At 39.9% G+C, this 12,787-nt stretch overlaps 1 protein-coding gene across 1 annotated transcript in view; it reads left to right on the forward strand.

Moving 5' to 3' along the window:
- Positions 1-12,787, forward strand: part of IL17REL (interleukin 17 receptor E like) — a 50,120-nt gene that overhangs the window by 10,837 nt on the left and 26,496 nt on the right. The window contains exon 2 of the mRNA XM_067289974.1: positions 7,267-7,294. Coding sequence (XP_067146075.1) covers positions 7,267-7,294 — 28 coding nt within the window. The remainder of the gene's footprint in view (positions 1-7,266; positions 7,295-12,787) is intronic.

Here is a 12,787-nt window from a genome sequence, read left to right on the forward strand (position 1 = left end):
TGTTTCTAAAAGAAAAAAAAAAGCTAGAGCGTACTGTTCCTCCAAGCAAATTCTGCTTCTAGCCCTGGAATTGAGGCACACAATAGAATGGGCAGATTTTGTTTCAAACTGTCATAACTCCCTTTAGTCCAATAAATTTAAGAGCAAGTGGTTTCTATGCAGGCCAGGCCCTTTTTGTATCACAGCATTATTTTTACATACAGTTCACTTAAAATACAAGAGGGGAACGTTCTTCCCAGTTGTGAGACCTCAAAGCAATATTGTTTTGTCTGGACATTTACTTACAGGATGAATGCATGTCGCTGCAAAGAATTCCCAGAAATATAATTACTATGCTGCCAACTCTTTCACTTGTTTTGCCCTGTACAAGAGATACAGCCAAACAGCCACAGTAACATTTAGAGGAAGTTATATGCCACATAACAGTCCTTAAAATAAGGGAGCAGGAGTCTTCTGCATCAATACAATGTAAAAGGAAGCATCTTGAAGAATTTGCTCTTGAAGACAGAAATCTATATTTCTCCTGAACAGTAGCAGGTAAACAGAAGGACAAAAATCTTAGGAATCTGAGTGTCTTATGTCAGTCATGTGTTCCTGCATTACTGAAATACTGCTGATTGTAATGGAAATGTTTTCTGTCAGTTTTGAAGAATAGCAAGCTGTGCAGTACTAGGTCCATGCAGACACAAAATTTATTCATATTTCATACCTGCAAATACAACATTTGCATATATCTGTTAAATGGCAAATGGTGCAGGACACAAAAATTGGTAAGAGGCTATGCTTTAGATCATTGTGAAACCTTACTAAGGATTATCCAGTAATCTTCAATAAACCCAATATTCTCTTCCCTGTTGGTTCGTTTCTGTTCACTGTTTAATTGTAAACAGGTCAACATAATGTTAACACAGGCAGACATCAACTTGCTCTGTTGGACACATGCCAGCTCTTATCCAAAAACTCTGTAACCTCATTAGCGCAGTACTGAACCTGAACTTAATATCCCACTTCTCAGTAGTGTTTGTTCTCTCAGGTTCGGCACTGCACTAACGTGATCAGTGGCTTTTGTTCAGCTTGAAACACATGAAGAGAAACTAAGTTCCTGCTTGGAGATGGATTATGTGTAGTCATGAGTCAGATGTTTTGTTTTTAGCATTCTGTAGAAAAACCCTGCAACATCCCCGGCTGTCTTGTAGAAGCAGTAGTCCAAAATAATGCTTTGCCATAGATTTAGGTGCTGATTCTGTTCTGCATGGATAACAGTCCAACTGCGATAACAGTCCTTCTGCAATTGCTTAGCTGATCCCATTATACACTGTTCACATGCATCTGATTACCACATTGTCAGCGAAAGCTGAGGACCAACCTTGTGGTTTGCCAAAAATAAATAAGGATCATCAGTTTTACCTTGGCAGTGAAAGTAATTACAGATGACACCAAAACAAATACAGATGCTCTTTTTGAAAACAGGTCTTTTGGGACACTGTATCAGTAATACTAACTATGAATCCTTAACTGTTCTAAATTTTCATATTTTGTGTGTTAATCATTATAACTCCTCTGGCCCTCAGTAAACATTGCCACAATTTTATTCAATTGCCAAGTGTTTTCTATAGGCCTGTTATTTTTCCTTTTCATCTACTTTCAATGGTATACTTCTTTGTGTAAATACTTAACCTTGATCTAGTTAAGAATTTTTTTTGGTGGGACAGGAATTATGTCTGTGCTTTCTCTTACTGCAGATGATTCTGTTTCCGTACATGTGATAAGATAAATACAGGGGTGACATTTATATCTGCCTTAAAATAGAATAGAATGAGGAAAGTTCTGCGAGGTTCCAATCCCCACCAGCACCAAGGATATGTTAAGTACTAAGTCGTTATCTCCTTGGCTTATGAAAATAGCTCTGGGAAAACATAAAGCATACTCAATTATTTCCCTTTGTGAAGTTTTCCTTAAATGGTTTCTGGGGCTGAATGTCTCGGTGTAGGAAATTATGACCATTTGTTGAAAGTCCGAGGAGCTTATGATACAGATCTGAATCCCCTCTGTTTCCACCCAAAGTTTTAAAATTACATACATCCATAGCACTTCCTTTGACTGTGGCTGTCCACTCCTCAAAGACCTTTTTCATTTGGGAGATGATTGAGACCACTAGCATTGTCAGGTTTTTTCACTAGAGGCCATGAGAAATCATTTAAGACTCTTTTATGGCTCATCATCTAGAGGCTATTCCCTCCACAAATAGTATGGGAATAGGCGAGCAGAAGGAGAAAAGAAGGGCAGATGTGGATTGCTTCCATGGAAAGGGAAGTAGCTCACTACATAACTCACTAAGTAGCTCACTCTGTACTGCAGGGTGATTGCAAAATGTGATATGGCTCGCAATAGAGACAAAGAATATTATCACTTTACGTGGCACCAAATAAACCCTAGTGGGAAACTCTCTTCAGAACTGTGTATGAATCTGGTCACCCCATTAGGAAGGATGTGTTAAACAGAAATAGCTGCTGAGAAGGATGGCGGTAAAAAGGACTGCCTGTTTTATGATAGGAGACTAAAAGAGCTTGGCATGTGTAGCCTAGGGAAGCAAAAGCAGAGAGAAGGTATATTACTGCAGAGAAAGTATATTATTACTGCAGATAAACAGAAAGTAAATTCAAGGGTGGAAAGCATCTATTTAAGTGAAAAGATAACTGACACAAACACAAGTTAATATAAACTAACCATTATTGTGTTTACCTTAGAAATTAAAATATTTCTTTCTGCCGGAGAACTGGCCTTCTGGAACAGCCCTGGCATTGGAGCAGTGCACACAAAAGCCTGACTGATTTTAAAATGGAACTTGATGAGTTTTTAAAGGGATTAGATGATGTAGTATCTGTGGTTAATGGGTCTGCACCCAGTGATCTAAGAGATCCATTCTAATTCTGTATTCCTCTGTAGAATAAGATGAATTTATGAAGAGTATTCTCTGTCAACTGGAAATCAGAAAGAACGCAACTAGATTCATCATCTTTATCAGCCTTTGGCTACAATTTGAGAACTGATTATTGTAAGGCCACTCAACATTAAGACATCTCATTCCTTGTGTTGTAAGATTAAGTACAGTTCCATGCTTGCTCTTAATGGTGGTCAAAGAGTAGAAATTGCTGGAATAGAGGGAAACTTTGAATATGATCACTCTGACAGTTTGGCCTATAGTAGAAGCGTAGATAATAACTCTCCCACTGATGATCTTTCAAAAGGAGAAGAAACTGCTTCCTCCATGTTTGCTGGCTTTTCAGGCATCTAAATGAATGCTTGTTAAGTGACTGACAGTCTGGCTCCAAATTAAGATGAAAACACATTTTAAGGCATTTTCAAGAACATTTCTACTCTTTATGGAATTGTGGAAGAGTTACCACCAACTCTGTGTGAACCAGGTACAACAGAGCTAACAGGTAGACTGTGAAACCAAATTTGCCTCAAACTCTTTCCTGCATGACAGAATATTCAGTGCAGAATTTCCATAATTCTGCTTTCCCACATTGCCTGGAGATGTAACAGGAAATGGGAAATAGGTCTAATCTTTGTTTTTTCTTCATTAATTTTACTTCAAGAAAATCCCTCCCCACCAAAAATCTAAGTCTTCCTCTGCTGATCTCACTTTCTTCTCTACAGTCCTTAAACAAAGTGATGTGATATTACAGTTGACTTAGTTTGCAGAGAAGTTGCTGTGCTAGCTAAAATGTTGGCACCACACCTTCTATTCAGAAGGCTGCACGTTGGTGGTGTCTCTTCAGATAACCTCTAACTGCAGTTGAGTAATACCACAAATGGGGAAAACCCTAGAGAAATAGGAAAATCCCTAACTGTTTGTGCATTGTGTAAGTATATTTTGCTTAGGCTCTTTGCCAAAGCAGATATGAATCTAAGATGCTCTCTGTATCAGAGTAAAATGTACTATCGTGTTCAAGATCTTATTTCTGCATAAAAGGCACCCAAAGCATTTGTGAAAGGGGAAGAAAATTTCCATTATGGTTTTAGTGTGTTATGTTTTTCTATTGCATTCATCACAGAAAATTCCTGAAAAAAAAAGATATAGAAATTGGGATAGGAACTTCGTTAATTTATTTGAGTTCTTCTTTGAGATGAATGGTCTTTTTTGACTATTTTGCAAAATGTTTATAAAAGGAAATAAAAAGCCCTTGGTATTGTACGATAAAAAGAAATCACTTATTAAAAAAAGGAATTGGGCTGTGACCAAATGCTCGCTGTTCCTGGCAAGTGTTTGTGCAAAGGCTTGATTATTTACGTAAACCTTCCCAACTCCTCCTCAGGCGGAACAAACCTAAATGCCCAATGACCACAAAACATTCCCTACCAGAACAAAACCCACTGCTGAATATGTTTCCTTTCCCGTGGAGAAGATAAGAAAATAAACACAAAGAGTTACTGGAAGGTGCTTAGATAGCAGGAGTCCTCTCAGCAATAGTGCAATTTAAGAACTAATTTGGATAGACTAAAAGATGTAGGAACATTTCTGCATCATCCTGTAGCCCCACCAAAGTTGGTAGTTTGTTTTCAAGGTGTAGGGACCTGCCTCCTGTTTCTCATTTCATGTTTGAAACTAAAAATAATTTATTTAAATATGATTTGCATTCTTCAGGTGCCATAACTTGGGAATCTGAAGTATTCTGCAAATGAAAGGCTGGATCCTCTGAGTTTTGTGTTGTTAACTTCAATGGAATCTTGATTTTTTTCTAATGTATTTTTGCACCATGATTATAACCAGAAAGAAGGGTTAGACAGAGAGCAGTTGATAGCCAACTAGTTTAAAGATGATGTTCTGAGAAATTTTGACTGGCAGTAGGGAAAACTGTAAAGCCACCTGACCAAAATATTTTCAATAGTCTGGCTATAAAATGGGAAGGTAGAAATAGGGAAGTAAATTGCTAAATTATCAACCTCATGAGGGATTAATTCCTTCCAATGAGCAGTGGCTCAGCAATTAATTGATCCAACGGTTAGGTTTTCTCACCAAGAAAGCTAGCTCCCTAACTCACTCACCCCATTTTTTGCAGTCATTTTGTATGTTTGTCTCTTACATTTCCTAAGGCCATCTAGAACGTCAGGTGAATGAAACTGAATGCAAATTGTCCTTCTGCATACTCCTGCAGGGTTCTGATTAGAAATAATTCAAAATTGGGGCTGTGAAACAGCAGTTAAAATTCCAGTGGAGTTTTATATGAGCTGGCATGTTCCACTTTTTTTGGTTTAATGTTTCATTGAACTATTTAGAAAGCTATAGTCTTCTTTCTGCTGATGAATCTGCTTTGGGAGTATAAATCAGCAAACTACCATTGAAGCTTTTTTTGCAGAAGTAATTCATACATGTACCAATATTTCTGTTGAACACATTGCAGCAGAAATGAGGTCATATCAGTTACATTTTTCAATCCTTCAGTGGGATTTGAGGAATTTTTGAAACCATTGACATAGAAGTATCCCAGTTTGGGAACAATTATGTAAAGAAGTTTGATTTCCTTTATATTTCCTTCTTTAGGTATAGATGTGGTATTGAATAGAAGCAACCAACATAATATTTTTAGCAGCGTCACAAGTAACTTTTGTAATTTTCAGTCAATGAAAATATGTGGCTATCTATAAAATATGTGGTTTTATTATTTTAAAAAGTGGTTTAAAATACCACATTTGATGTATCTGCATTTTTATGGTTTATAGTGACAAACTGCGAGTTGTAAAGATGACGACTTACTTACCTCCAAAAGTGCATATTAAAAAAAAAAAAATCCTGAAAGGGCAGAGGAATAGAGGGGAATGAGAATTAATACAGATTAGGTACTACTCACTGGTTTTCTAAAGGCTTTCTTCATAAACAAGTTTGTCCAGGTTAAAACCTTTGATGCAAAGATGAAGGACAGAAAACTTCTCGCACTCTCTAGGGTAGGACCATACACACAGGAAACTGCCATTGGACAGCTAACATGCTGTCATTTCGCACCTTAAGCAATAATATAATTTTGCTCTTCAGCTGTTTATGGGGAGGAGAGAATTGCCTATAGATGAAAGCCTCATGGAAGACCAAGCAATAGTTATTTTATGATGTCCTTATACAGGCTACAGACTCTGTACTTGCCTACAGCTTGAGAACTGCCAAATGCCCACCAAGAGACTAGACTTCTGCTGGCTCTAAAACTCACAGATTGTTGGCTTATCGACAAGGTCCTAAAATGTTTTGAAAGGACTGAGAGCTGCCAGTCTGCCTGAAAACAGAAGAGACAAGGTGGTGACTGCTCCTTTTGGTGACTACACTGTGAATGAGAATCTGGTTTTAAGGGAAAGCAAAGGGGAACATGTTTTATTTCTTATACTAAGGAATACTGGTGTAAATGTTATGTCAGAAATTTGAACGTCAGAACAGCAGAAAACAGTATTTGCTGCTTTGCAATAGTTCTTATTTAGAATATCACGGATGGTATTCAAAATAAGATATTATGGTTATACTCCACAGAATTTTACTGTGTGGTTAAGTGTTTATTTTACTATGAAAACATAGTTTGTTTTTTATGAAAGATGTCTGGAAACCTGTTAAAATCTCACTGTCAGGTTCACTCTATCTCTTACAAAAACACTTGCCCACTTGAGCATGGTAAGTAATGTGCCTGAGTAATTTCATTTTCAGATTCTGGAGCAGATAATTCTCAAAAACAAAAAGGCATGTCTTATTTCTTAACTTCGTTTGCAGTTGACTGTAATACCTCCTTCCATTGGCCTAGTGTGATCTTCTAAAAACTCATCTAATAATCAGAAATGTTCTAGATATCTTCCGTTAAAAAATCAATAGGTTTCTTTGCCCAGTTATCTTGACATTGAACTATAAACACTCCATTGTAAACTTCTAACAAAACAATAAATAAGCTATCAGTCAGTATGAAATGGCAATACCTGATAAAAGGAAGTCTGTAGTTGATGGAATTGTTATACTTGTTATAACTGTTATAATTCAATAGAAAATACCTGAAAATATGGATAATGTTGATCTTGTGTCCCTGTACTTAGTAGCCCTTTATAAACAGTCATGGTGTGCAATTTCACTGTATTTGAAAATCTTTTTTTTATTTTGAAAGTGATTTCTGTTGTGGACTGTTCAAATGTTTACTTGTTTAAGGTATGTTTATATTTGTGTTTAATGATTAAGCAATATTTATATTTATTGTTACCTCATAACAGCTTTTATAATATTTTTATTTCTGTTTGCAGGGGATTCATTGTAAAAGCAAACCTTCCAGTGAGTATACATCATTCACATCTTTACTACATTTGGTTTCGAACCAATAAAAATAAATTACTGCAGATAATAAATTTACTTTCCTGGTCCTGTCACTGTGTCATTGGACATGGTATTTACCACCAGTTTCCCTATTAAAAACATTGGGAATTGGTAGACTGTAGTAAATAATAGGTTAATAATGATTGTGCACTTTTGCTTTGCAATTTTCCTTACCATAGATGATCCCTGAGGGAATTTCCTTAGTCATTTCACTCATACGTTTTTATTACAACTAGTATTATTAGCTACAGGAATAATATAGGCTGTTGACTTATCTGAAGCCTTCAGCAATCGCAACCTTCAGTGCGCACAGCTACTTGATAAGGAAGGACTGGGCAGCTGCCAAGGTGTATGCCACTCAGATAGTCCCCCCTGGGATGACAGCTCTGGTTGGAGGCCCAGCTCTGCATGCTGCTTTTCTCTACAGCTCCTTTCCTGGATCCATCTGTTAGTCCACAAAAAGGGCAAAGCTGTGGTGTTGGATTCCAAGTGGGTGAGATTCTGGTGTTATAGCATGGGGCAGTGAGCTGAGTGTCAAGTAGCATGAATCTTACTCTGAAGGCATGACATTTATAGGGCTCACGTCCTGCTGAGGTGAAGAGAATTCACACAGCTTTGGAAGGGATGGAGTTAACACTTGAAAAAGCCGATAGTCTTCTACTAACCAGCAAAGTGAGCCATCAATGGCTGGTTCAAGGATTGTGAATGGGTCTTATTCAGATAGGTATAACGTATATATATAAAATATATATAGCTGAGGCGATATTACACAAACAATGTGGAAGGAGTCATAGAAGAAGAGAGAAAAGGGGATATTGACCTTTACTGTGCTTGGCTGAAGCATGCCTTAGTGTCTTTTGGGCAACACAGGCTGAAGAAACCCTTCAACCCTGGTCTCAAAGGAAGGACACTTGCAACACTGTTGGTTATGAGTTAAACTCTGTGCTAGGTATTACACAAATACAGATCTAGACAGTGGAGACTGTCCCCACAGGTACCACCAGGTGATGATTCATCCCACCCATCTTAAGACAAGGTGAATTTCCTTCTGGGAGGGAGGGAAAGGGGTGCTCCCTCTCCATTGACTGCAAAAGGTGCCTAGGTGATGCACATAAGCTTAAACTAAATGTTTAACTCTGAGCTGGATATGGACTTTGGGCACTGAAGTGTTTGTAAACTAAAGATCCATATCTTGCAATGTGATGTACATGAAGTGGAGCTGCCTTTAGGTTTTCGGTGCTACCTGACAATGACTTATCAACTATCTTTAATACAAGTAACATGTAGGATGACTCAACCTTACAGCAGTGTTGAAAAAACTTTTTTAGTCTTCATCCTAATTCACTTGTGCAACAATGGGTGTATGCTCATTTCCATATTTCCCTTTCTATAGTCATGCTTCTTATTAGTTGATGTAAAATTACCTCAAAAGACCTTAACTGTATAACACAGCACCTCTGCAGTAGTCATTGTTTTCAGCTGCAACAACAAGATGACTGTATTCCCTAGAATTTACAGCTGTCAGTTTAGCAGTATTTGGCAATGTAGTTTTGGCCCTGCCTCCTCCCTCCAGTTCTGCACAACAATTAGTAGGACATAAGGGCTACATAGTATTTGAAATTCATTGTACTATATTATTGCCATCTGATTAAAAAAAAAAAAAATCCTACAGTCTCAGAAAGGACATTTGGCATAGTATAACACCTTGTCATTCATTATCATTCAAAGTTCAAAATACTTTCTGAAGGTTTCACAACTGTGAAATCCTTTTGAGTTTACTGTGCATTGAAATCTATTTTAAAAGTGACACCATCAACTTGAAATCTAATCAATGTCATAATTGGTGTTTTTAAAGTAGCAAATTTTGGTATTTATTAACAGAAGTGTAACATGTGGTTATCTTAGGAGAGTGTATCTAGTTTGTTTATGAAGTTTGTTGAAACATCATAATGCACAGGTGCAGAAGATACTGTGCTAAAACATATACAAAATAGCTTTTAAATGCTACTGTAATTTACACTCACGGAATGATGCCCTGGTGAAGCAATTTTACCATGCTGTAGATACTCTCACAGATTTAGCACTGTCACTATTCTAAGTAGTTCGGATTCTTACAATTCTTTTAGGGAAGAAATACCAGAAAAAAAAAACAGTTAGAGTTTCTTTTGGGTGTTGGCCTGGGCCTGTTATTAATGGGTTTTCTCTGCAATTTTTTTGTTGTTCTCCAATTTCATCTTTTTGCCTGAGGCTCCAAATTATTCATCTAATCATTTCCATTGCATATTCATTGCTCAGCTTAAGTACACTTAGATAATAGAAGCTAAAGGTGTGTTTTGCTGTCATGACAGTTCTGGGTTGATTGCTGCATCATCAGATAAAAAATAATCTGCTGTGGTTGAGCTGATGGCAAAAGTACAAGAAAAGTGTTTATATGCTGACTAATAAGCCTTGGCTTTTTTATGCCAGGGCTTATATGTGTCCATAATTAAGGAATCTTTTATTACAGCAACAATCCCTCTCTCGTGTAGGGTTAATTACAGTTATAATTTACAAACATAAAATCTAGGCAAGATTTATTCAGCAGATGATTTGTGTAGCAAGATGTATTTCTATGTCTTTTGGGGTGTAGATCAAATTGCTTGTGAGAAAAGGATAGAGGTGTGTGTTCCAGAGGGAGCTATGTAAGGGGAAGGGGGATTAAAAGATGATAAGGTAAGACTTTACTGAAGAATTAGTCAAAAAATGAGTCTCATTTTGTGATTATGGAAATGACTGTGATGATTGGTTGAAGATGTGAAGGTTGGGGGCAGCCTTGGCTGCAGTGACCATGAGATGGTGGAGTTCAGGATCCTGTGAGGAGGAAGCAGGGCACTAAGTAGGATCACAACCCTGGAGTTTAGGAGAGCAAACTTTGGCCTCTTCAGGGACCTCCTTGGAGGAATCCCATGGGTTAGGGCCCTAGAAGGAAGGGGGGTTCAAGAGAGCTGGTTAATATTCAAACATCACTTCCTCCAGGCTCAGGAGCGGTGCATCCCTATGAGTAGGAAGTCAAGCAAAGGAGGTAGGAGACCTGCACGGATGAGCAAGGAGCTCCTGGCAAAACTCAAGCAGAAGAAGGAAGTATACAGAAAGTGGAAAGGGGGACAGGCCACTTGGGAGGAATATAGGAACGTTGTCAGAGTATGCAGGGATGCAATGAGGAAGGCTAAGGCCCGTTTGGAATTAAATCTGGTGAGAGATGTCAAGGACAGCAAGAAGGGCTTCTTCAAATACATCAGTAGCAAGAGGAAGACTAGGGAAAATGTGGGCCCTTTGCTGAATGGGGTGGGTGCCCTGGTGACGAAGGATGCAGAGAAGGCAGAGTTACTGAATGCCGCCTTTGCTTCAGTCTTTACTGGTCAGGCCAGCCCTCAGGAACCCCAGACCCTGGAGGCAAGAGAGAAAGTCTGGAGGAAGGAAGACTTTCCCTTGGTGGAGGAGGAGTGGGTTAGAGATCATTTAAGCAAACTTGACACCCACAAATCCATGGGCCCCGATGGGATGCACCCACGAGTGCTGAGGGAGCTGGTGGATGTCATTGCTAAGCCACTCTCCATCATCTTTGAAAGGTCATGGAGAACAGGAGAGGTGCCTGAAGACTGGAAGAAAGCCAGTGTCACCCCAGTCTTCAAAAAGGGCAAGAAGGAGGACCCAGGGAACTACAGGCCAGTCAGCCTCACCTGCATCCCTGGAAAGGTGATGGAGCAGCTCATCCTGGAGGCCATCTCCAAGCATGTGGAGGACAAGAAGGTGATCAGGAGTAGTCAGCATGGCTTCACCAAGGGGAAATCATGCCTAACCAATCTGATAGCCTTCTGTGATGGAATGACTGCCTGGGTAGATGAGGGGAGAGCAGTGGATGTTGTCTACCTAGACTTCAGCAAGGCTTTTGACACTGTCTCCCATAACATCCTCATAGACAAGCTCAGGAAGTGTGGGTTAGATGAGTGGACAGTGAGGTGGATTGAGAACTGGCTGAATGGCAGAGCTCAGAGAGTTGTGGTCAGCGGTGCAGAGTCTAGTTGGAGGCCTGTAGCTAGCGGTGTCCCCCAGGGGTCAGTACTGGGTCCAGTCTTGTTCAACTTCTTCATCAATGACCTGGATGAAGGGACAGAGTGCACCCTCAGCAAGTTTGCCGACAATACCAAACTGGGAGCAGTGGCGGATACACCAGAGGGCTGTGCTGCCATTCAGAGAGACCTGGACAGGCTGGAGAGGTTGGCGGAGAGGAACCTCCTGAAGTTCAACAAAGGGAAGTGCAGGGTCCTGCACCTGGGGAGGAATAACCCCAGGCACCAGTACAGGTTGGGGGCTGACCTGCTGGAAAGCAGCTCTGCGGAGAAGGACCTGGGAGTGCTGGTGGACACCAAGTTAAGCATGAGGCAGCAATGTGCCCTTGTGGCCAAGAAGGCCAATGGTATCCTGGGGTGCATCAGGAAGAGTGTTGCCAGCAGGTCGAGGGAGGTGATTCTCCCCCTCTCCTCAGCCCTGGGGAGGCCACATCTGGAGTACTGCGTCCAGTTCTGGGCTCCCCAGTACAAGAGGGATGTGGCACTACTGGAGCAAGTCCAGCGAAGGGCTACAAAGATGATTAGGGGAGTGGAGCATCTCTCTTATGAGGAAAGGCTGAGAGAGCTGGGCCTGGAGAAGAGAAGGCTGAGAGGGGATCTTATCAACGTGTACAAGTATCTGAAGGGAGGGTGTCGAGAGGATGGGACCAGACTCTTTTCAGTGGTGCCGAGCGACAGGACGCGAGGCAACGGGCACAAACTGAAACACAGGCAGTTCCATCTGAACATGAGGAAAAACTTCTTCACTGTGAGGGTGACAGAGCACTGGAACAGGTTGCCCAGAGAGGTTGTGGAGTCTCCTTCTCTGGAGATATTCAAAACCTGCCTGGACGCGATCCTGTACAACGTGCTCTAGGTGACCCTGCTTGAGCAGGGGGGTTGGACTAGATGATCTCCAGAGGTCCCTTCCAACCTCCACCATTCTGTGATTCTGTGTGATTCTGTGATTTATAGAAGGGAAATTATTTTCTATTGTTTCTTCCTTGTATTATATATTTATTGTGATCCAAAACTAATGCCCTCATGCAAGATATGATCCACTTAAATTATTATTAATGGGTTTTGCAGTCTTTTGCATTTCTCAAAATGTATCATAGAATTAATTTAAAAAAAATCCGAAGTGAAAGAGTCATTTCATTTTTTCCAGTGTATTCCTTATCTGTTATCAGGTTGAAGGTACAAACCATGATCAAGGAAAGCAGTGTCCCTGTTTAGGGATACACAGTAGTGCCTAAAACTGTACTTGTGCATCTGCCTGATACTGATCCAATGTAAATAATGCACCTAGGTATGACGTATAATTCTCCTGAGATAGGCCTAAACCTGTTACATCTAATAATAC

Source organism: Apteryx mantelli, chromosome 1 (genome assembly GCF_036417845.1).
Source record: "Apteryx mantelli isolate bAptMan1 chromosome 1, bAptMan1.hap1, whole genome shotgun sequence".
Lineage (NCBI taxonomy): Eukaryota > Metazoa > Chordata > Aves > Apterygiformes > Apterygidae > Apteryx > Apteryx mantelli.